Source organism: Miniopterus schreibersii (assembly GCF_964146895.1).
Source record: "Miniopterus schreibersii genome assembly, chromosome: 18".
Taxonomy (NCBI): Eukaryota; Metazoa; Chordata; class Mammalia; order Chiroptera; family Miniopteridae; genus Miniopterus; species Miniopterus schreibersii.
Genome location: NC_138121.1, coordinates 18,256,656 through 18,278,236, shown reverse-complemented (window position 1 = coordinate 18,278,236; position 21,581 = coordinate 18,256,656). Strand labels below are relative to the sequence as shown.

At 43.9% G+C, this 21,581-nt stretch overlaps 1 protein-coding gene across 1 annotated transcript in view; it reads right to left on the bottom strand.

Annotated features, from left to right (window-relative positions):
• The window catches only part of HYDIN (HYDIN axonemal central pair apparatus protein), a 253,955-nt gene that overhangs the window by 81,789 nt on the left and 150,585 nt on the right, over nt 1-21,581 (bottom strand). Inside the window, exons 26-38 of the mRNA XM_081119804.1 lie at nt 20,869-21,078; nt 18,501-18,638; nt 17,691-17,868; nt 15,929-16,053; nt 12,477-12,604; nt 11,947-12,083; nt 11,592-11,719; nt 11,250-11,441; nt 10,774-10,923; nt 7,914-8,153; nt 4,490-4,658; nt 1,814-1,978; nt 924-1,097 (exon numbers count right to left, since the gene is read on the bottom strand). Coding sequence (XP_080975930.1) covers nt 924-1,097; nt 1,814-1,978; nt 4,490-4,658; nt 7,914-8,153; nt 10,774-10,923; nt 11,250-11,441; nt 11,592-11,719; nt 11,947-12,083; nt 12,477-12,604; nt 15,929-16,053; nt 17,691-17,868; nt 18,501-18,638; nt 20,869-21,078 — 2,134 coding nt within the window. The remainder of the gene's footprint in view (nt 1-923; nt 1,098-1,813; nt 1,979-4,489; nt 4,659-7,913; nt 8,154-10,773; nt 10,924-11,249; nt 11,442-11,591; nt 11,720-11,946; nt 12,084-12,476; nt 12,605-15,928; nt 16,054-17,690; nt 17,869-18,500; nt 18,639-20,868; nt 21,079-21,581) is intronic.

The following is a 21,581-nucleotide window of genomic DNA, read 5'->3' as shown; positions in this document are numbered from 1 at the left end:
ATATACATATAAAATGTACCATTTTAACCATTTTTGAATGTAAGGTTCAGTCACAGAAGTATATTCACATTGTTGTGCAACTATTACCAGCATTTTTTCACCTTCACAAATGGAAACTCTGTATCCATTAAACAATAAGCCCCCATTCCTCAGTCCCCCAGCCCCAGGAAAGCACCACTCTACCTTTAGTTTCTATGAATTTGACTACTCTAGGTAGCTCATATAACTGGAAGTGATACAGTTATTGCCTTTTGTGTATGGCTTATTTCACTTAGCACAATGTCTTCAAGGTTCATTCATGTTGCAGCATGTATCAGCATTTTCTTACGTTTTAAGGCTGAATACTATCTCACTGTACCACATTTTGTTTATCTATTTATCTGTCAATGGACAGTTGGGCTGTTTCTACCCTTTGGCTGTTGTTGATAATGCTGTTATGAACATGGGTGTCTGAGACACTGTTTTTAATGGTGATATTAACTCACCGTATAAATGTGCTATGGCTTAATTAACCAGTTTCCCATACTGAATGCTTGAGGTGCTCTCAGTTTCTTATTATGGTTAATAATGCTGTAGGGAAACTCCATATTGTTAGTCTTTGTCCATGTCATTAATTAGTTTCCTAAGATACAATTTTGGAAGCAATATTGCCAGATCAAAGGGTTTGCTCATATTTCCCCCCCCATTTTTAAATAATAGAATTGAAAGAATACAAGCTGAAATAATTCAGATGTATTAATTAAAAATGAGGTGTCACTGCTCTTTTTCTAATTCTGTATGTCTGAGGTTGGCAATTCAACAGTTTTGGGATAATCCTTTCATAAATAAATAAATAAATAAATAAAGTCTTATGTCTTAAAAAATTACACATGTAAGCTTCACCATAACCCCAGAAGGGGCCACCCCTCAGAGTTGTGGCCTACCTGAAAAGGGTGTCCCGTGGATGATGATGGCGATGCCTTTCCGGTTCTTGGCCATGTGACCTTCTGGAGAAATGTCAATGCCTAGGTATCGAGCAATCGCCTTGCTCACTGGGTTGTTCTCTACTTCTCCAACATCTTCTGCAGAGTGGCTGTCAGTGCTCTGTAACTTGTCAGCTGCAAGTTAAAAATACATGTGTGTGTGTGTACATGTGTGTGCATGTGGACACACTCAGAGTCCACATGGGTTCTAATGAAAATGGGAATGAGTTTTTCTTTTTAAACATTGCTTGGAAATGAGATCATAGTCGCTGCAGCCCTCATTTCCTCCTGTATTGTACAACAGTACCCTTTTTTGCCCATAGCTACGAGGATTGCAAATACAGATATTCTTTGGCTCTTAATCCCATTTTTGGGAATCTTTTCTGCTGAAAAATAATGTTGGAAATTAGCCGACTTTGCAAACATTAAGGGAAATGGCCAAATAAACGATGGCATATTCATGTTATAGAATTAATACATAGTCATGCCAAGAGGTTTGGAAGATGCATTTCATGAAGAAAGGTGAAAAGGCATTAAACATTCTTCCCACTTCCGCTTAGAGAAAAATGGGCCCAAAACATTAAAATGCTTGGTCAGCCTTGGCCGGTGTGGCTCAGTTGGCTGGAGTGTTGTCCATCGCACCGGAAACTGGAGAGTTCTATTCCAGTCAGGGCACATACCTAGGTTGTGGGTTTGATCCTCAGTTGGGGCGTATAAGGAAGGCAACTGATTGATGTTTTTCTCTAACATTGATGTTTCTCTTTTTCTCTCCCTTCCTCCCTCCCTCAAATAGATTAATTAAAATAAATAAATGAATAAATAAATGAATAAATAATAAAATGCTCAGTTACTTTGAAACACTATTTTTTCCAGGCTGTCATCATCCTCCTCTTCATCTGGGTTTGTCTTGGACTCGTCCCAATCCCCCAAGTCAGATGTGACAGAGATCCCTTGGCTAAGCGAGGCCCTCTTCGCACCGGAGGTTCCCAGCTCTGACAAGGGTATATCATCATCTTCTACCAGAGAGCAAGGATAAAAACACATGGGGAAGATTTGGGAGGGCAGAAAAGGAAAGAGAGACAAAGGAGAATTGCTGAGCTGGTTAGCTGACCCTGGACTATTCAACTCAAGTAAACAAGAGCTGCACTGAGTTTCTCTGCTCAGAGTGTTTCTACATTTTAACATAAACCCCCCCCCCCCAAATTATTGCTCCAGATAATTTGGAAAGTTCAGAAGAGCAAAAAATTATAAAATTCAACTGCAAAAAGAGATATAGATAGACAAAGAAATGGTGACAGGGGAATTGCATCTTAATTTTATGATCCCAGTACAGGAGAGTTAGCAACCTCTCATTTTTAATTTTTCAAAACCAATCTTGTACATACCAATTTGTAGCCTGCTTTCCCTCTTAATTTACCATGAACGTTTCTGTGTGTTATTGGTAAGCACATCTAACCTTTTGTCTGCCCAGCACCCTCCTCATTGCCCCATCCCACAGAGTTGCAGTGGGCGCATAGAAGGGCTGTGATTATATGAATTGATCCCTCCCCACCTCTACCCCAGGGTCAAGGCATTCTCTTTGTTGAGAATTTGGATTTGAGCCAGAGAGGTTGCAGCTCTCTTGTGAAGGTGGCGATGTGACTTGGGACTGTGGCCGTCCCTGGATGTGGTGTGGGAGGGGAAGGGTGGTCTATAGCATGAGAAAGCAGGTGAGTAGATGCCCGGAGAAGCACTGGTGAGAAGTAGAGTGTGTGCCTTCCTGGACTCCTCTGGACCCTTGGGTCCTGGCTCTAGACCATGTTTCAATGGGCCAAATGGAAAAAGGGACCCACAACTGTGGTGTGTAATGGGCATGAGAGCGACAGGGCCCTCCCCCAACTTTATGATGTCCTTTGGACATCACAACCTCTCACAGCTCTCTATTCTGGCCACCAGGCAGTCCTGACTTGAAATGTCTTTCCCTCCACCCACTTCCTGACTGTGATCTCTCAAAGGCAGGGATCTGTTTCATTGATCTTCCCCCCCCCCCCAGCACTTCAGCTCAGTGCTTGGAACACAGCATGTGTTTGTTATGGGCTTAACCGGTTCCCCTAAAATTCATATGCTGAAGTCTTAACTCCCCAGTACCTTAGAATGTGGCTGTAGTTGAAGATAGGGCCTTTCTAAAGGTAATGAAGTTAAAATGAGGTCATTTGGGTGTCCTAATCCATCCATAATCCAATATGACTGGTGTTTGTAGAAGAAGTGATTAGGACACAGACACACACAGCAGGAAGGCCGTGTGAACGCAGGGTAAAGACAGCCATCTACAAGTCGAGGAGGAAGGTACAGAAGAAAACAACCCTGCCGACATCTTGACCTTAAACTTCTAGTCTCCAGAATTGTGAGAAAATAAAGTTCTGTTGGTTAAGGCACCCAGTGTGTGGCATTTGTGATAGCAGTTCTAATAAACTAATAGTGCTCAATGAATATGAGCAGGAGATGGGTGGACAGGCAGCCTTCTTCTCTCATCTTCTCCATTTAGGGCAAAAAAACTAGTCTTCTCTGATTAGCTTCCTGGAGGGAAAACAAGCCAGGCCCAAGAGCAGGAGAAATGGGCTCGATTCATTCATTCATTCATTCATTCATTCATTCATTCATTCATTCATTCACTCTTACAGTACATATTTATTGGGCACTAGGAGTATTAGGTGCTGTTCCAGGCACTGGGTTTACAAGTGGGGAATGTGACCACTGCCTTTTGGGGGTTCCTTGTCTGGGGGTGATGACGGGTATGAAGGAAATAATTACACACGTGATGACTGTTACACAGAAGAAGAGAGCCAGGAAGGACAGGGAGGGCCAAGAAGAGGGCACGGAGAAGCAGGAAGGAGAAGCGAGCAGCATGACAAGCCACAGAATCCTACAGGGCGTCAGGGAACACTGACGTTCAAGGGCACACGAGGGCGACGATGCAGTCACCCAGGGCCGCCGAGCCAGGAAGGGCCAGCTTAGGAGTGCGCAGTCTAGCTTGGAGATTGGGGGTTGGCCTTGAGGACTATGAAGGGCTGACCTCTTCCTTGTGTGAACACCCACCTCTCTGAGGGCACCCATTTCTACCATAGGTGACGTCTTGCCTTGCATTGCCCAGGCACACACACGGGAACCGCGGAGTAGAGTGGTTACCGTCCTGGACTCTAGAGCCAGGGAGACCTGAGCTTGAATCCCGATTCTGCCACTTAAACTGTGGACGTGGCCTGTCAATGCTTCAGTTCCTCACCTGTACACGTGGCGCCCTCAGCACAGGGCTTGGTATCTGGCGAGTGCTCTAGCTCTGTAGTAGCTGTTTTTGTCTTAACTCCCCACTAGGGTCTAGTGAGAGCGGAATGCGTCCCTGTCTGCGCACCCCTACAGGTTGGGGATAATAGGAGCATTTTGTAAGGGTTAGAAATAAAATGCATAAGGCACCTCGAACCTGCCTGGCACCAGAGACCATTCAAAGAAGCCAGGGCAGGGACAGGAGCCGGGCCCCTGAGATGAGTTCTCACCGTTGTCCTGCCCCAGAGCCTCCAGATATTTCGCCTTCATCTGCTCCTCTTTGGACTGCTTCATCTCCTTGAAGTACTCATACACCTCTGGGGGCAGCTTCTCCCCAGGGACACGGGGTGGCAGCAGCAGGGTGTTGTAGGAATCATAGCCCTTCAGCGTTCGCAAGATCTGCTCGAGGACAGTGGGAACTGCTGTTGGTCTCGCTGGAGGCGTCTCCCCATGGCCCTCAGTGGGTCTGCTCACCCATCCTGTAAAACCCCTGTGCCTGCCCGAGGCCCGGTGTGTGCTCAGGGCAGGGTCCTTTGGAGGGGTCTAAAAGTAAGGCTTAGCCCTGAACCCGGGGGGCTGGGATCTCTATTTTTGCTCCATTTTAACCTGGGCATTCAACTTGTGGAAGAGAATTTTCTTCTTGTTTTAAAAATAAGATATACTGGGATTTTTTTTTCCATTGACAAAAGTACAGAACTCCATTACCCACCTTGAGTGACACATTTTTATAAAATACTGTGTTAGCAATATTATACTGGGTAAGGTTGCTGTCTCATAAATGGAGCACCCAGGGGAAAATAAGCGAAATGGTATTAAGTATGTGTATGTGTGCACGTGCATGGGGGGGGGGGGGGATATGTATTAGTGTTGTCAGAGGAAACGTGGGACGCCCAGTTAAATCTGAATTTCAGATAAACAATGAATAATTTTTCTAGTATAAGTATGTCCAATGCTGCTTATCTGAAATTCAAATTTAATTTAGCAAAACTGTTTCTCTTTCTGCTAAATGTGGCAACTCTAGTATGTATGTATGTTTATAAAGTACAGTAAAAGAAAGCCCTAGAAAGCAATCACTTCCTATAGGACCCGATTTATTGTAACTGGCAGGTGCTGGGAGGGTCACCTGGCTCCAGTGGTGACCCTTCTCCAGGATCACCATTTTCCATTGTTTAAAAACCACTGCTAATAAGATGATTCTAAAATATATATGGAAGAACAAAGGGCTAAAATAGAACACAAAGAAGACTAGAGAGAGAGGGTTGCCCCCTACCAGATATCAGGACTTATGAGACTGGAATAATAGGGTGGTATTGATATTGCGAAGACAAATTGACCAGTGAAGTAGAAGAGAGCTCAGGATAGAACCATTCACATGTGAAGATTTGATACAAGACAGAGGTCAGTGTGGAAAGGAAGGAATATCCCAAAGACTGGTTTCTACAGAGACACGAAGGTTTGGCCAACTGGCTTTAACTGAGTCACTCTAAAGAGCCAACCCGGCTCCAGAGCTTCCTGCAGCATCAGCTGAAGCCCCTGTTGAAATCTCATCACAGTTCATCTTTTTCTCTCCCAATTCTACTTTCCTATTCTTTACAGGTGTTTTTCCTGAGAATGCTCCCTAATAAATCACGCAAATCTCAGAGTCTTAAATTCTGCTTTCCATTGAACTTGACCCACAACAGAGGATGCTGTGCCAACATAAGCGATTGAGCATTTCATAAATACCCAATGAAAAGACTCCCTTCCAGAGGCACAGATGCCCATTCTGAGAAAAACTTCTGGAGGCAGAATCTAAATTGGGTAGAGCATAAACCTTGGATGTAAAGAAACCAGAAGATTCAGAGACTGAGTTGGGGAGGGTCCTGAGGAAGCAGAGCCACCTTAGCTAAGCCATTTGCAAATTCCTAATCCACAGAAAACATGAGATGACAAACGTTTATGTTGTTAAGCTTGGGGGTATTTTGTTTTGCAGCAATAGATAACTAATAAGTAACAGATAGCTAAGCATCAGACTTCTTGAACAGCAAAACTTCATTAAAATTAAAAACTTCTGCTCTGCAAAAGACATTGTCAAGAGAATGAGAAGACAAACCACGAACTGTGAGAAAATGTTTGCAAAAGACACATCTGACAAAGGACTATTACTCAAAATATGTTAAAAACTCTTAAAAACTCAACAAAAAGAAAGCAAACAACCTGATTAAAAAGTAGGCCAAAGATCTTGACAGACACCTCACCAAAAAAGATACCCGGATGGTGAATAAGCACATAAATAGACACTCCACAGCATATGTTATCAGGAAAATGCAAATGAAAACCACAATGAGATACTACTACACACCTATTAGAATGGCCAAAATCCAAAACACTGACAATATCAAGTGCTGGCGAGGATGAGCAGCAACAGGAACTCTCAATTATTGCTCACGAGAATGCAAAATGGTACGACTGCTTTGGAAGACAGGTTGGCGGTTTCTTACAAAACTAAACATACTCTTACCATACAATCCAGCAATCATGCTCCTTGGTACTTACTGAAAGGAGTCAAAAACTTATGTCTACACAAAGCTCTGCACATGGGTGTTTACAGCAGCTTTATTCATAACTGTCAAAACTTGGAAGCAACCAAGATGTCCTTCAATAGGTGAATGGATAAATAAATAGTGGTACATCCGCACAATGGAGTATTATTCTGTGCTCAAAAGAAATTAGCTATCAAGTCACAAAATGATATGAAAGAAACTTAAATGCATATTAATAAGTGAAAAAAGCCAATCTGAAAAGGCTACATACTGTATGATTACAATTATATGACATCTTGGAAAAGACCAAGTTATGGAGACAGTAAAAAGACCAGTGGTTACCAGGGTTGGGAGGAGGAGGAGATTAATAGGCTGAGCACAGATTTTTAGGGCAGTGAAATTACTCTGTATGATACTATAATGATGGACACATGTAATTATACATTTGTCCAAACCCATAGCACATATAACATGAACAGTGAACTCTAATGTACTATAGACTTTGAGTGATTATGATGTGTCAATGTAGGTTCATCAATTGTAGCAAATGTACCATTCTAGAAAGGGATATTGATAATGAGGCAGGCTATGATGTGTGGGGGTAAGGGGTATAGCCCAATCTCTAAACTGCTCCAAAAAATAAAGTTTAAAAAAATGAACATGAAGGAGCAACTGGAAAATATACAACCCAGAATAAACAGAGAAAAAAAAGATAATGGCAGAGTTAAACCCTAACATAATTACATCAAATGTAAATGGTCTAAATATGCCAACTAAAGACAGAGACTGCCAGAGTATATTTAAAAAAGACCTAATTATATGCTATCTACAAGAAACTCACTTCAAATATAATGACTGCTGCATATGTTCTTCACTGTTTGAATTTTAACCATCAGCATGTATTAATTTTTCAATTAGTTGTTTAAAATGTATAATGCGATCACAGAGAGGCAATGAGTTTTGCTCAGGGCAAGAGAAGTCTACAAAGTGATCTTTAAATTGTCAAAGAAGGGTTCAAAGGGAAGGAGGGGTAAAGATCAGGGGCAGTTGTCCCGGCGGAGTGAAGAGCATGAGTACATGTCAGGACCCAGCACGGGGAGGAAAATGGAGTTTGGTTTTGGCGTCTGCTCACCTTCTCTTCTACGAGATACTGCTGGTCAAATTCTAAGGAGTAAAACTCAATGGGAAAGTCACAGGGATTCTTCACCACCACCTCGGCCTCGTCTCCAGGTGCAAAAGGCAGCAGTGGCCCCAGCTCCAGAATTGAAGGACTAAATTCCAAGCGTGGCTCTAAACCTTGCCCCTGTGCCAAAAGCATAAGCTTCTGACTACTACGGGCAACCTGGAACATCAGGGTTTGACTGTAGAATTTCTGGAAAACATAAAAACCAAAAAAGCATCTGAATTTTTTCTATTATATGCCATGTAAAACTGAAAACCCTGGGGCTGGGGGGTGGGGGGAGGGGGAACAAAATTGATCCTATTTAGATTAAGAGAGAGAACTTTTCTTATAAACTTGCATGACAGCAATTTCTATTACAGTATTAATACTTCGTATCTAGCATGCCAGGCATTGTATCAATGGTTTATCACTTGTAGAAGGCCCTCTAAACACCTTGCTCATATCCCTCAGACCTCCAGTGTACCCAGATGTCCCACTGCCACTATCTGTACCTCTGGGCAGGAACCCCTGAGCTCTCATTTCATGGGCCTGGCTACCCATGGGCAGGGCAGGGCAGGGCAGGGTAGAGTGTTGGAGAAGTAACACCTCCTAGGAGCAGTCCTCAATCAATGACTGTCAGGAGTTATTATATAAAGACCCCAACTCCTTCACTCCAGGGGAAGGGATCCTTCTGAAATGTGTACTTTGTATATTTTCTAAGAGTTTCCAGTGGGATTAAGTTCCAGTCTCCAAGGTAGCTGGCTCACTCACACACCTTATTAGCTGCCTTCCTTTCTGTTACCTTCTTTCTATGTTTCTGTCAATATTCCCTATACCTCTCAAATAATCTGTTTGCATTAAAAAATGTCTCCAGGTCTGTTTCTTGGAGAATCTGAATGAACATATTTCCATTTTTTGAACATACAGTTAAGTCATGGATAATCAGCTATAGCATTCACTTCACCTAATACAATTACGACCCAAGTAACCAGTTGATAATGATGCCAATGATCTTACTCTTTGTTTCACCGAGGAACCTATTTAAAGATGTGGGTTTGCAGGCCCCAGCCCAAACTTCCATATTTTAATTTCTTTTTATGGAAATATTGCTAAAACATTCCATTTATTTCCTTGTTTTCTAACACAGTATTCTGGACACATGCTATAATGTCTAGGAGTTGAGTGTCTGGACATTGGTGATTTCTCTGCTGCTGATGCTGATAGTGATGTTGGTGTGGATTATATGGGCTGGAGGGCTAACCAATTCCTCTCCCAATCGGTGGAAGCATTTTATTAACTTTCACCAATTCCAACCCAACCTTTATGGAAGTGCCTGAACAAGTGTGTGTGTGTGTGTGTGTGTGTGTGTGCGTATTTATTATATTTACTGATATTTCCCTCATTCAGTAAAACATCCAAAATCTTGAGTAAATCCCTTGACAGTCTTAAGATTTTCTAACAATGAAACACATATGAATTCTATTTTCTTTTAAAAGGGTTGGGGATATTTTTATTATAATAGAAACAGGGACTTCATTTTAGAATCAGATATGAAGTCATCCACTCTTCTTCTTTCTCACTGCAAATGCTTAAGTATTTCCTCAAAGCTATTACCAGGAAATCCATTGTTATTCTAAAAACTTGCACCGTTTTTTCTTTTAAGAGAATAAAGAAAAACATCTCCTAAGTGCTTTAAGCTTTGAGCAAAAGTCTTTAGTTTTAAATTAATTTGAGAAATAGAGAGAGAGAGAGAGAAACATCGATGTGAGAGAGAAACACCCATTGTGTGCCTTCTGCACACTCCTCGAATGGGATCGAACCTGCAACCTTTTGGTGCATGGGACGCTGCTGCAACCAACCGAACCACACCAGCCAGGGCTGAGCAAAAGTCTTTACAATGTAATCTTTTGAGATCTTTTCTGGTTCTAAGTGTTTATTATTTTTACTATGTTCTTTGTCAGAAGTAGCTTTGTGCTGAATACACAAAAGAAACGATTGTGAGGCCCAGGGAGCATGTCTTCCAGGAAGTACTTATTGTTATCAAAACTACTAATGATACTAGTTAGTAGTTATTGAGACACTTACTACATATAGAGCAGAATGCTGTGCATTTTATTCACATTAATTCACTTAATCTTCAATATGACCCTAGGAGGTAGCTATTGCAGTCGATAATGTCTTACCGGAAACCCCCAGGGCCAGACATGTTCAAATTCAGATTTTTAAAAAGGTAAACAGAGTACCTATACCCTATGTTACCTAACAGCCTCAGCAGGGTCTGGGGCAGGTCTGCTGGAATCAAACACATTAACATTTCTGCATTGCAATGTTAGATTCTGCAGGCTAAGCGGGATAAATAAAGGTTAAATAGTCTCATGTCAGTTCAGATGAGGTTTTTCTGCCAAATGAATTTGGGTATGAAACTTGTGAAATTTTTTTCCAGTTTTTGGAGCTTATTGGATCTCAGAATTGCAATAAGGGATTTTTGGCACATAATATTATTTTTCATTTTATCTATGAGCAAACTGAAATTGAGCAGAGTTAAGTAATTTGCTCAAAGCCACACAGACTCTAATTGCAGAGGCAAAAGGCCATTAACCCAGGTCTGCTGATAAAAGTCGATGTGTTAGATTGATGTGCTGATTCCTGGTGCTCTTAACCACTGGGCCACATGGCTCCTACAGGAACCAGAAGCACTTGAGCTGTCATAATCAGAAGAGGGAGGCACAGGCCACTCAAAGCTTCCCGGGTGACCCAATGGAGCATGGAATTTGAGTAAAGCTCAGAGATTCAGAGAGTCTGAATGGAATCACATTTCTTTACAGCTTACCTCTTCTTTGGGCATGAATCTCACTTGCACGTTGGACTTCTCACCAGGATCCAAGACCCCAGAAGCAGGCTGGATCTCAAAGATCCGTGTTTTCGGCTTTAATTCAGCACGTAGCTTCCGTCTCAAGTACTTTGGCATGTGTTTCTCCAGCTGGTTAATAAATATTAGACAGTTAGGTAATCATCTATGGAAAATGGACTTATTCCATACTCTACTCACTCAATCTACATTTACTGAGTGCCTCTCAGGTACCAGAGAAAGTGTAGGTACCAGGGGTACAAAGATGAATGACATTCACCAGACAGCATAGCCTGATAGATCCTTGAGTGCTGGCCTAAGGAATTATATTTTATTCAGGAGGTAATAGTTGTCCTGAAAGTCTGAGCAGGAGAGTGAAATGACGAGAGTGAATGCCTAGAATTAGAAATCTGGCTGAAATGGAGATGGAAAAAAGGGAGCAACAGACTACAACTCACCTTGTTAAATGGCTTATGGCTGACGACAAACCATTCACAAGGAACTTGAAGATGATTGGAAAGCTGAATAGTTTCCACAAGGCACTGTCCACACTGAGTTGTGGCAAACTCCACTTTTTCACAAGACAGTGTCATAGAGGGAATGGTCACCTTGGCTTGCAGATAGATGTTAACTGTTGGCCCTCCAATCACCTAGAGTGGGCATAATATTGCTGTCAGCATGTGGGATAGGGTGGGGGGGAGAATCATGGCTCTGAAATAGTAACTGGATCATCCCAAGGGTGATCAACCAGCACAGCTAGAAGCTGGGGAGTGTCAGCTGGGCCCAGGGGTGCCTCTTACCTTGATGGGCAGAATGACTTCTTTGTTTCCAACAGAAAGATTGGTCCCTTGTTGGTCAAATCTCACTTCAAACATTTCTGTTTCGCAGTAGGGTAGATTCTTTACACGATCTAGCTCAGTACTAAAGCCTGGACCAAGACAAACAGAATTTCTTTGCGGGAAAGAGTGCAAATAAGAGCTGCTTTAGTTAGGGCCCCTCTGGGGCAGGATAACCATTCAAAGAATCAATGAATGACCCAACCATTCTTTCAGCTGATCCCAGAAGACATACACACTCTACTCCAGGAAGACAGTACAGATGGCCTTGTTGGAAACGACAAGGTGCAGTGGGAAAGGGTCTCCCTTGCCCGGTTACCTGTATCGTGAAGGACACGCTTTTCTGCGTGGAAGGACACTGGGATGTGACTGGTGTTGGTGATTTTGATGATGTAGGTTCGGGAGTCACCAAGGATGAGGTAGCCAAAGTCCAGGATATACTCTGGCAGCTGGATTCTGAAATGGTTAACAAGCTCCCCTTACCAGTCGCTTTTCCAAAAGTGAGAGGGTGCGAGGCTCTCTTCTATCTCCTGTGCACAATGCTGTGCTCAGGAGTTGAGAACAATGAACGGCTCCCAGAATGGAGATGAAGAACAGGACACCTCTTCCCTCAGAGGTTCACACCTACATCGTGGGCCCCCGTGAACCTGGAACTGGCCTGGCCTTTAGACAAAGCCAGAGGTTTCTGACTTTAACAGGCGCAGTCCTGCCTGGTTAGCTGGAGGCTGAAGGGTAGCAGACACAGGGTGCCCGCCCTGCAGCCCTGGGTGATCACCCCCTGCAGGGAGCGCTCTGAGGGCGGCAGTGCTTGCTCCCTACGCTCTGAAACAAACACGGAAGGGCACTCACTTGGCCAGTCTGTGGCGACCCCGATGGCTGACGTCGTCCGTGAGATCGGGGATAATTGTTTTCTGATGTTCTATGGCATAGCTTTGGACTATAAGTCTCTCTACTTCCATCTGGAGCTGAGCATTTAACTGGAGCAACAGAGAGGAGCAAGTGAGCAAAATCTTCTAGAACATGCACTCTCAATGTGGGCAATATCAGCCCCAAGGGCTGGAAATTGGTTCATGGAGCAGGCAAAAAAATCTTAGCTATTACAGTGGTTTGCGGCCCTCCAAAGGGCCACAGTACATAAACAGATATACAGTCTATGTGTAATAATAACATTTTCATGGGAGTGGCTGGAGTAGGCAAACTGGTACATCTATAGCACGAGTAGTCTCAGCAACAAAAAGGAATGAACTATTAATATTCATGGACCTTAAGGGCATCATGCTGAATGAAAAAAGCCAATCTCAAAAGGTTATATATTGTATGATTCCATTTATATAACGTTATTGAAATGACAAAAGCATAGAGATGAAGAACAGATTAGTGGTTGCTAGGGGCAAGGGATGGGTACATTAGGGATGGGTATGGTTATAAAGGAGTAGCAAGTAAGGGCAAATACAATTAAAAATAAGAGACTTAATTTGCCCTTTTGAAAATAAGGGAAGAGACTTCTCCCCGACCCCTTTTCATAGAGCATTTACTTTAGAGAACTTGTAAGTTCTTTCTCTGTCTCTTTGAAATGTATGTAAATCTTTTTAAGGGCTATATGAGCCTCCCAGCTTTACAACTCAGAGTGTCTTTCTCAAGGACCTGGGGACTGTCCCTTGATATAATCACCAAGGACAATGGAGCCCCTACCGCCCAGTCTCTGTGGGAGGGTGAGAGCCTAAGGTCAGAGGGCACTGTCATAAAAACAAGAGAACTTTGGTTTCCTTGGATAAAGCCAATTAGCTAACCCAGATGGTCACCCCAATTACCATGTGGATTTAGGATGAACTATGTGTAACAAATGGTGCTGCCAAGTCCTCTAATTTGAGGACTAGTTATAGTTCTTACTTAAGGGTTAGTTACTATTTCATTTGACAATGTGTATGTAATGGTTGCATCTGCTTGGCTATATATATAAGGCTGAGATTTCTTTTTGTCTTTGCAATCTCTGAGTGGACTGCCTGTGACACAGATCTCATTCTGGTTTTAATAATTATTTAATAATAATTTTCTTTCTTTCTCTTCTACTTTTGTGGAGAGATTTTCTGGGTTGGAAGATTTCGTTGAATTCTGTTTCCCGAACAAGCACAAGTATCCTTGTGGTGGAACAGCTCTATATTTTAATTGTGGCTGTGGCTACATAAATCTACACATGAAAATATTGCAAAGAAGCAACCCCACACCCACCCACACACCAGTGCACATAAAATTGATGAAATCCGAATAAGCTCTGTAGCTTGCACCAATGTCAATTTCCTGAGTTTGATATTGTGCTATAGTTATGTAAGGTGTTGCCATTGGGAAAACATTTTGCACAGCTTGCTGTGAGTTATAATTATTTCAAAATAAAAATTAAAAAATTTACTACCAAACTATTCAAAGAGAGTAAGTTTTATGTATAACAAATGCATTTCATGGGGCAGTAGGAAAAAATGTCTTGGGGGGAGTGATAGTGAAAAAAGGTAGGGAGATACTCTTCCAGAAGGTCCCAGCCTGAGGCTCAGGGCCAAGAAGGAAAGGTTAATGTGTGAAGTGGCCTGGAACGAGACAACAGGGAGAGGTAGGAACTGTGACGAGGTCTGACAAGAGCCTGCCTCACCTACAGGCTTTCCCAGTCATCTTGATTCTTGAACCCTGTGGTCAGTGGAGCCCTGGCTTATGCAGGAGGGCTAGCTCGCTCTGCTCCTGCCATCGCATCCTCTGAAACCCCCCCGAGGGACCACCAGCCTGCTAAGGCTCTGACGAGGTGCCCCCTGGGAAGGCAGGTAGCAGGTGGAGATGCACCGCTGCCCCTCGGGAAGGCTGGGGGTCCAGCCGGAGAGGGCAGAGGCTGAGAACATGGTGTTAGGATTTGGACAGGCCTGCATGCAAATCCTAGCTCTGCTGCTAGCCTTGGGAAATGCACTTGCTTCCATGAGTTCTGCGAAACCTTAATTAAGATGATAATGGAACCTTGCTCCTGCTGCCCCCAGGGTGGGAGGAGTTAATGAAATGATAATGCAGGTCGGTAGCGTGGCACAGGCCTGGTATAAGAGTTCAGTTAATGGTAGCTGCTGTTATTAATTATGATTTTTCTTGGAGCTAAGATTAACCTTCAGTATCTGCAAAATACTGCAGATACCCCCTGTGGGGTCCCCAGTCTCCCCAGCGACACCCCCATTTCCCATTTGAGAACTCCCTTTTAACCAATCTAAGCTCTCTCAGCTGTATGTATAATCCTTTCTCATGTACATTTGCTCTTTAAAAGAAGAGCACAGAGAGAAAGCAGCCTTCAATGTCAGGAGTAGACTGTGAAGAGGGGAATTTCAGGGAGCGGTGGGAGAGGACATTTGGGGGTTTTGCCTTCCTAACTCACAGCAGGGGCAGCCTTTATTTACAAGCTGGGTCACTCCCTCCCTCGAGAGACCGGTTCTTGGCCTCAATCCCACCTGGGAGGCACCACGCACTCCTGATTGCTCCAGAACCCCTTTGGCTGTCCCTCTCCCCGCCTGAGGTGTTGGGTACCTGAAGTGTCCACTCCGAATTTACACTCTTCCCTGACCACTCAAAACACTTCCTGGGAAGCTCACCATCTCCTGTGATTACAATGACCATCTGAAGACTCTCAAATCACTTTCTCCAGCTTATCACCCCCCCCCCCCCCCCAGGTGCATAGCAGTGGTTCCAGCTCCCTATTGGATGCCTCTGCTTGGATGGTGCACAGAAATCTCAGGTTAATAATGGACCATCTGAACGCTCCTCTTTCACCCGAAACTTGCTTCTCACCCTGAGTCTCTTATCTGAGTGCCCCTCCTTATTTTGTCATCCAAGAAAATCACTTGGAAGTCACCTCCTCCTCACTCCCACATCCAATTCACCCCTGACGAATCTACCTCCAAAATATTTCTTGAATCCACCTAATTCTCCCTGCTTTCTCAGTTGTCACCTTTGTTTACACTACTACCATCTCTCATCTATAATTACTCCATCAGCTTTTAAAATAAAAGATGCAAAATATGGTTATCCATGGCCTCAGCGGAAGCACTCAGTGACTTCCTATTGCCCTCAGGGTAAAGTTCAAAATGCGTAATAGGTTCACTACTAGGGGCTGCTCACCTCTTCAGGCTCATCTTGGTTCCCTTATCCCCTCCCCTCCCTTCTTTGCTATACCTTTTTCTACTTTCCATTTCTCAGAGACACCATGTCCTTCTTGCCCCAGGGCCTTTGCACATACTGTCCTTCTGCCACATACATTCTGTGCAGAGTGAGGCTAGTCTTACCTTAAAATAGTCATCCTCGGGCATTTCCTCAGTGGTCTCTGAGTGATTTAATGTTTCATATTTGCTGAACTCTTTTTCTAGGTTTTTTCTGGCCTGATCTAAGAAGGTTTCATACTTTTCATTTCCTGTGGGGTTTGGAGGGAGAAGAAAATCAGGATGGTTAGAAATATATGAATTATACCCCAAACACAGGCTTTTAGCTCAGGCTAAATAAAGTGAGCAGGGAAATGAACTTTTTGGTACCTTCCTTGCCATGTTTTCTCTGCTTTGGGGGATGAGGTAATTTTGTGAGTGGGTCGAATTTGTAACAGGGACCTCACTGAGTTTAGTGAGCTTTTCGGCTGGTTCTCGAGAAGCTGACGGCAGTAGCATCCTAAGCCAGCTGTAGGGCGACCGCCTGGATCCCAGCTTATCTGGTGCTCTCCCAGTTCCAGCACTGTCGTCAGCTGCAGGACTTGGGAAACCCCTCAGGCTGGACAAACCCAGACGGCTGGTCACTCTTTCAGTTAGTCTTCATGTTTATTAAATCTCAAGTTGCTTTAATTGCAACAAAATAAGCTACAATCACCTGAATCAGGAAGGGTAGGTGATTGGCGGAGAGATTACAGACACCCAAGTTCACCAGTAAGCAGTGCAAGGCAGGCAAAGTAATTACAGGGTCTTTTAGGAAACAGCAGGAAGCCCTGGGATTGTGGGGAAGCACAGAAGGCCCAACTAATAGTATCAGATTTCAATTATTTTAAAGCCCTGAACTGCCCAAACCATGTCTACTGCCTAAAGAGGGCAGCTGGGTGCCCAGTTTTCAGCCGTGTGGTAAAGGCCTTCCTTCCTGACAGCTGTATGTGGAGTTGGACTAACTTCTGTTTGCTGGAACTCTAGGTGCTAGGGTGTGACATGGGTTTAGTTTTACTAATGGTTGTGTTCGTATTTTCAGGGAGTGGAAAATTAGGATTTAATAGATGATTATCAACAGTTGAGTCAGTGACTTTGGGGAATGGGGTAGGAGGACAGGCTGAGGTGGGAGGGTTTAGTCTGAAGCTGCTTAGGGAATGTGGAGTTCAAGGAGCCTGAGGGGTTCAGTAGGAAGAGGAGTGAGGGGTTTCTCTGGCCTTTGATCCACAAGAAAGAACCAGAGTCTATGGCTATAAAAGAGCTGCTCACCTGAGCTTTAGGATCTGCCAAGACAGAAACTGCCTGGTACAGAGGGATAGCTCTAGAGGCCAGACGCTATCAGGAAGTCCTTGGCGAGAGATGTGGGCAGACGATGAATAACAGTCTAAATTAGCCTCCGAACTCTGTAAGGCCCCAAAGGGGTCAGAGCCTTGGTTGCCTTTCAGTACAGTTTATATTTTGAGAACTGTACTCCTTGCAGTAAAAGCAGCCTTTGCGTTCTCAGTGGGCACCTGTGAGTGTGCTCCTGGGGAAGGGCAGAGGGGAGGGGGAGCACAGCTGGAAGGAACGGTGCTGGAAGAGGAGGCCTTGGGAAGTGCAGTTTCCTGATGCCTCTGTAAGTAATTCAGTGATGGCAAAATTGACCAGGGGATCTTAATTTGGGACCACCATGGCCATGTCTTGTCTCACTAACCTCAGGTCGCCAAGGCAGTTTCAACTCTCGACTTTTTTGCAGTTGAGGAGTAACACAGAAGGGAACCAGCAAGGACCTCTCAAGCTAACAATGCGAGTAGCTTTCAACCTTCGAACAAGCAAAGCTAACGCGCATGTTTTGCTCCCCGTGGGGAACTACGATAGCGAGTAGTAGTACCTTTGAGGTTTCTGGGGAGATCGAGGTAGATTCGGGGAAAGATTCCCTCTCCACTCAGTGTGATGTTTTCTGGGTCCAGGTGGGCGATCTGTATCTGGAAACTTCTTTCAAAGACCTCAGGTACTCCAGGTAAGTAGTAAACCTTCAACACTTGCTCATTAAGCGAACTGATGAAACCCTGTGCAGCAGAAAGACCAGAGAGAACTTTAACACTGGCGATGGGCCCCGCGGATGGGCTAGAGAGTCCCAAGGGCCAATGGTGCTGGGCATTCTCCGCCCACAGACCTCCCCAAAGATTTATTTTCATGGTGAGAAAAATTCAACAAGACTTCCTTCAAACTGAAAGATTAGCACACTACGTACAAGAAACTACTTCCTGCATTTGCTTTGAAAACCAATTTGGCTCACTAAAGTCCACTGGTGTTTTCACCACCTGCTAATGAAAAATTGCTCTTATTTGTTGAAATCAATGGACAGGAGGCCCTTAGCTTCAAGGAATTACAAGGGAAGTGTGAGGACATAGTAGAAATACACTATCTTATAATCATGAAAAAAAATCCATGGGATTGTATCGTCTTATTCACTGCTGGACCCCTGGTGCTTGAACTCAGGACATACTTGTTTAGTAAATGAGTGGAGTCCTTGGATTTATTTATTTTTCTTGCTTCTGAGAGCTCTTTAGTTTTAATTTTAATAACATCACTCCCATAATCCTGGCAGCGAATGTTTAGTGGAATGTGATGTGCCTCTGGGGTGTGGCTTGTAGGTTTGAATTTGGGCCCCTCTGACCATCATCAAATGGCCACTTACTGAGACAGGCAGGATTAGTGGCACTCCGGGCAGAAGGTTGTCCAGTGAAGACTGGTATTTGGTCAGCACCTTGAACTCGAAGCCAACTTTCCCAGTGTTCTTCAGCGTGATTTTATTCTCTGTGACCCGGTCAAACAGCTTGAGCAGAGGGAGGAAAACAGTGATCCCCGTTACCACCCTTGGGGAAGCTGCTATCATCCCAACAAAGGTGGCTAGACAAACGTGCCTCACAGACGCGGATTTTATTTCTCATGATGTAGACGCTGCCAATTCTCATTTTAGTACCACAAAAAAGTGCCGACCGGGGCTGGAGGAGCACTAGACCCCTTACACCTGGCTCCACCTTAGTTCTAACAATTCATATAGTTCACTATGGCTGTGGGATGAGCATCTCACCTCCCCGGACTTCAGTTTCTATATCACAAAGTACTTACATTAGAGGATCTTAAGGTAAACTTTTCTACACCAAGAAGATTTGCTCTTTTAAAAAAGATTTGAGTTCAGAATGTTCTAGAATGAATTTTTCTATTTATATGGCAAGACATAGGAATAATAGGCCAGACATGTCCTTTTTCCTGAGATTTTGCTCACATAATTCAGCAGCTAACCAGCAAGTCCAATAACCACAAACTAAGGCCACTTTAGGGGTTCTTAGGACAAGCTCAGGCAAAGACCAGCTGCTTTAAAAAATACCCTCTGAGTTCAGCCAGAACTACTTACCCAGAGTGGAGATAAGGAATGAAAGAGAATTCTATTTGGTTAGCATAATAAAAAAGGTCTCAATAGGTGTTGGGTGAATTTGATTTTAGCCACAATCTTTAACCTACAGACACACACACACACATACACATATACAATTCAGCAATTATACCTGCAGTAGCTATATTATGGGGATCTAATCCTCATTAAAAATTTGATAGGAAATATGGTCTCTGAGTACATAACACAAAATCTAATTGGGAAGAGAAGATGTAAAGACATAGAATTAACTAGCAATTATTCCAAAGCAAAAATTAGAAGGTACATTATATTATTGCAAAGACTATATACTTAAGTGCCAGGAGACTATAAAGTAGGAGAAAGACAAGTGACAGTACGTGTAGGTTTGGGCTGGCAGGGTGCAGGACGAGTGGAATAATTTAAGAGTTAGTGTGCAGGCAGGAGGCGCTGGGATGAATTAGGGCCAGGGGGTAAAATAGCTTGGCCACAAATGAATGAATGGGCTATAATGGGGAATTATGAAGAACAAGGTTTAATGTAAGAATCATCAGTTAATAGAGGGGCTTGGGATACCCTCACCCAGTGGAGATACTTGGATCTGATCCAATGGGTGACAGAGAAAGGACCTCATGATGGAAGGCCTTCTCTGGCCCAAGCACGGTATTGACCGGTCACTTAAATAAGCACAACCACCTGGTGAGACAGGCATTGCTACCTCATTCCCATTTTATAGAAGAGGGAGACTGAGGCTTGGAGAGGTCAGGTGATATGCCCAAGGTGACACTGTCATTAGGAAGTAAAACCAGAATACTATCATAGTTCTTCTGACTACAAAACCATACTCTTTTCTCAGTACTATGTAGCTTTCCCAAATGCTGCTGGGTTAACTGTTCAGGAATGGATGGGATAAAAATGCATCTTGGGGAAAATCTATCCAGCAATGATGTTTAGATGGGTTAGCAGTAGGAGCTAAGAATGCATTGTAATCCCTGGCTTCCATGGGGTCCATGGACCAGCAGCACAGGCATCACTTAGAAGCTTGTTAGAAATGCAAATTCTCAGCTCCACCCTGTATTTACTGGATCGGAATCTGCACTTGAACAAGATTCCCAGGTGACTCGTATGCACATGACAGTTTGCCAAAAACTGCCATAATAATTCAGGCGTGGCTTGATGAGAACCTGCAGTGTGATAACCACAGTGGCGCTGGGAAGGGAAAATGAACTCAGGGATCCCACTGGGTGAATCAGCAAACCATGGATGCTGCAAGGATGTGTGTGGAGGCGAAGGAGAGAGTGCAGTGGAAAATGCAGTGGAGATCGCAAACCCAACGGATTGAGTCAGAAGTAGGGTCCCTGAGAGAAACAGAGAAGCTGGAATGGGCTTCTGGATTGAGAGGTAAGGTGCAAATTTTAGTGTCTAACAAGCTGAATTTCAGGAGACAGTGAGGAAAGCAAGTGATTACACTTGGCAGACAGTTGACAGTGGGGGGGGATGATCACGGTTAGGGAGGCAGGGGAGGGTTTAAGGATAAGGGAGATGGTGAGACTCTTGGCGATGGGGGGGGGGGCTCCAGAGAGATTAGAGCACCATGACGATTACTGATGTATAAGGCAAAGGCAGGAAAGCTCCCGATGGGTGGCAATACCTGTAATCCATAGTTGATGTCCTTGGTGTCAAAGGAATAGTTGACCATGGATGCCTCTCCCCTTAGTGTTATCTCATAGGTGGGCCCTCCTTCCACTTTGCACAGAGCTTTAGCCTGTGCGATGATGTCACAGTGTCCATAGAAGGTGAAAGCTACCTGGAAGCTACTATATGGCGACAGCTCCCCGTAGAGGGGCAAAATATCAAACACCTGCAGAGAAAGTCATTCTGTGTAAGAGCATCTATCAGGACAAATGGCCTGCAAGAGGTAAGTTAAAGTTCAGTCCATCTATGAATTAATCCCTCACTTTAACTTCTTTGACTCCATCCAAGGAGACTAGCTCAGCACCCTAAAAATATATGATGGTCATGGTGGTAATAGTGCTCTGGCAAGATTTAAATAGCTAACTTGAAGCAGATGCTCAGTGACAAGAGTTAGTGTCAGATGACCTTAGGGCCCAGGAGGTGTTTACTTCTCCTCTGCCAACCGAAAGCATTTCGGCCCCTCCAGAGATCCACAGGGCTTCCTGAAACTGCACCTGGCCCTGGTTTGGCTCTATTTTCTGTTTCAGCAGAGTTCCCTTTGAATCCCTCGAACTTAGAGGTGTGAGGAAAAGTTAGCAAGCATTTATGATGGGGTCACCAATGTGCTCCTCCCCTCACTGGGAGAAAAATGAAGTGTGTTGTATATATTTCTAAGAATACAGGCATACC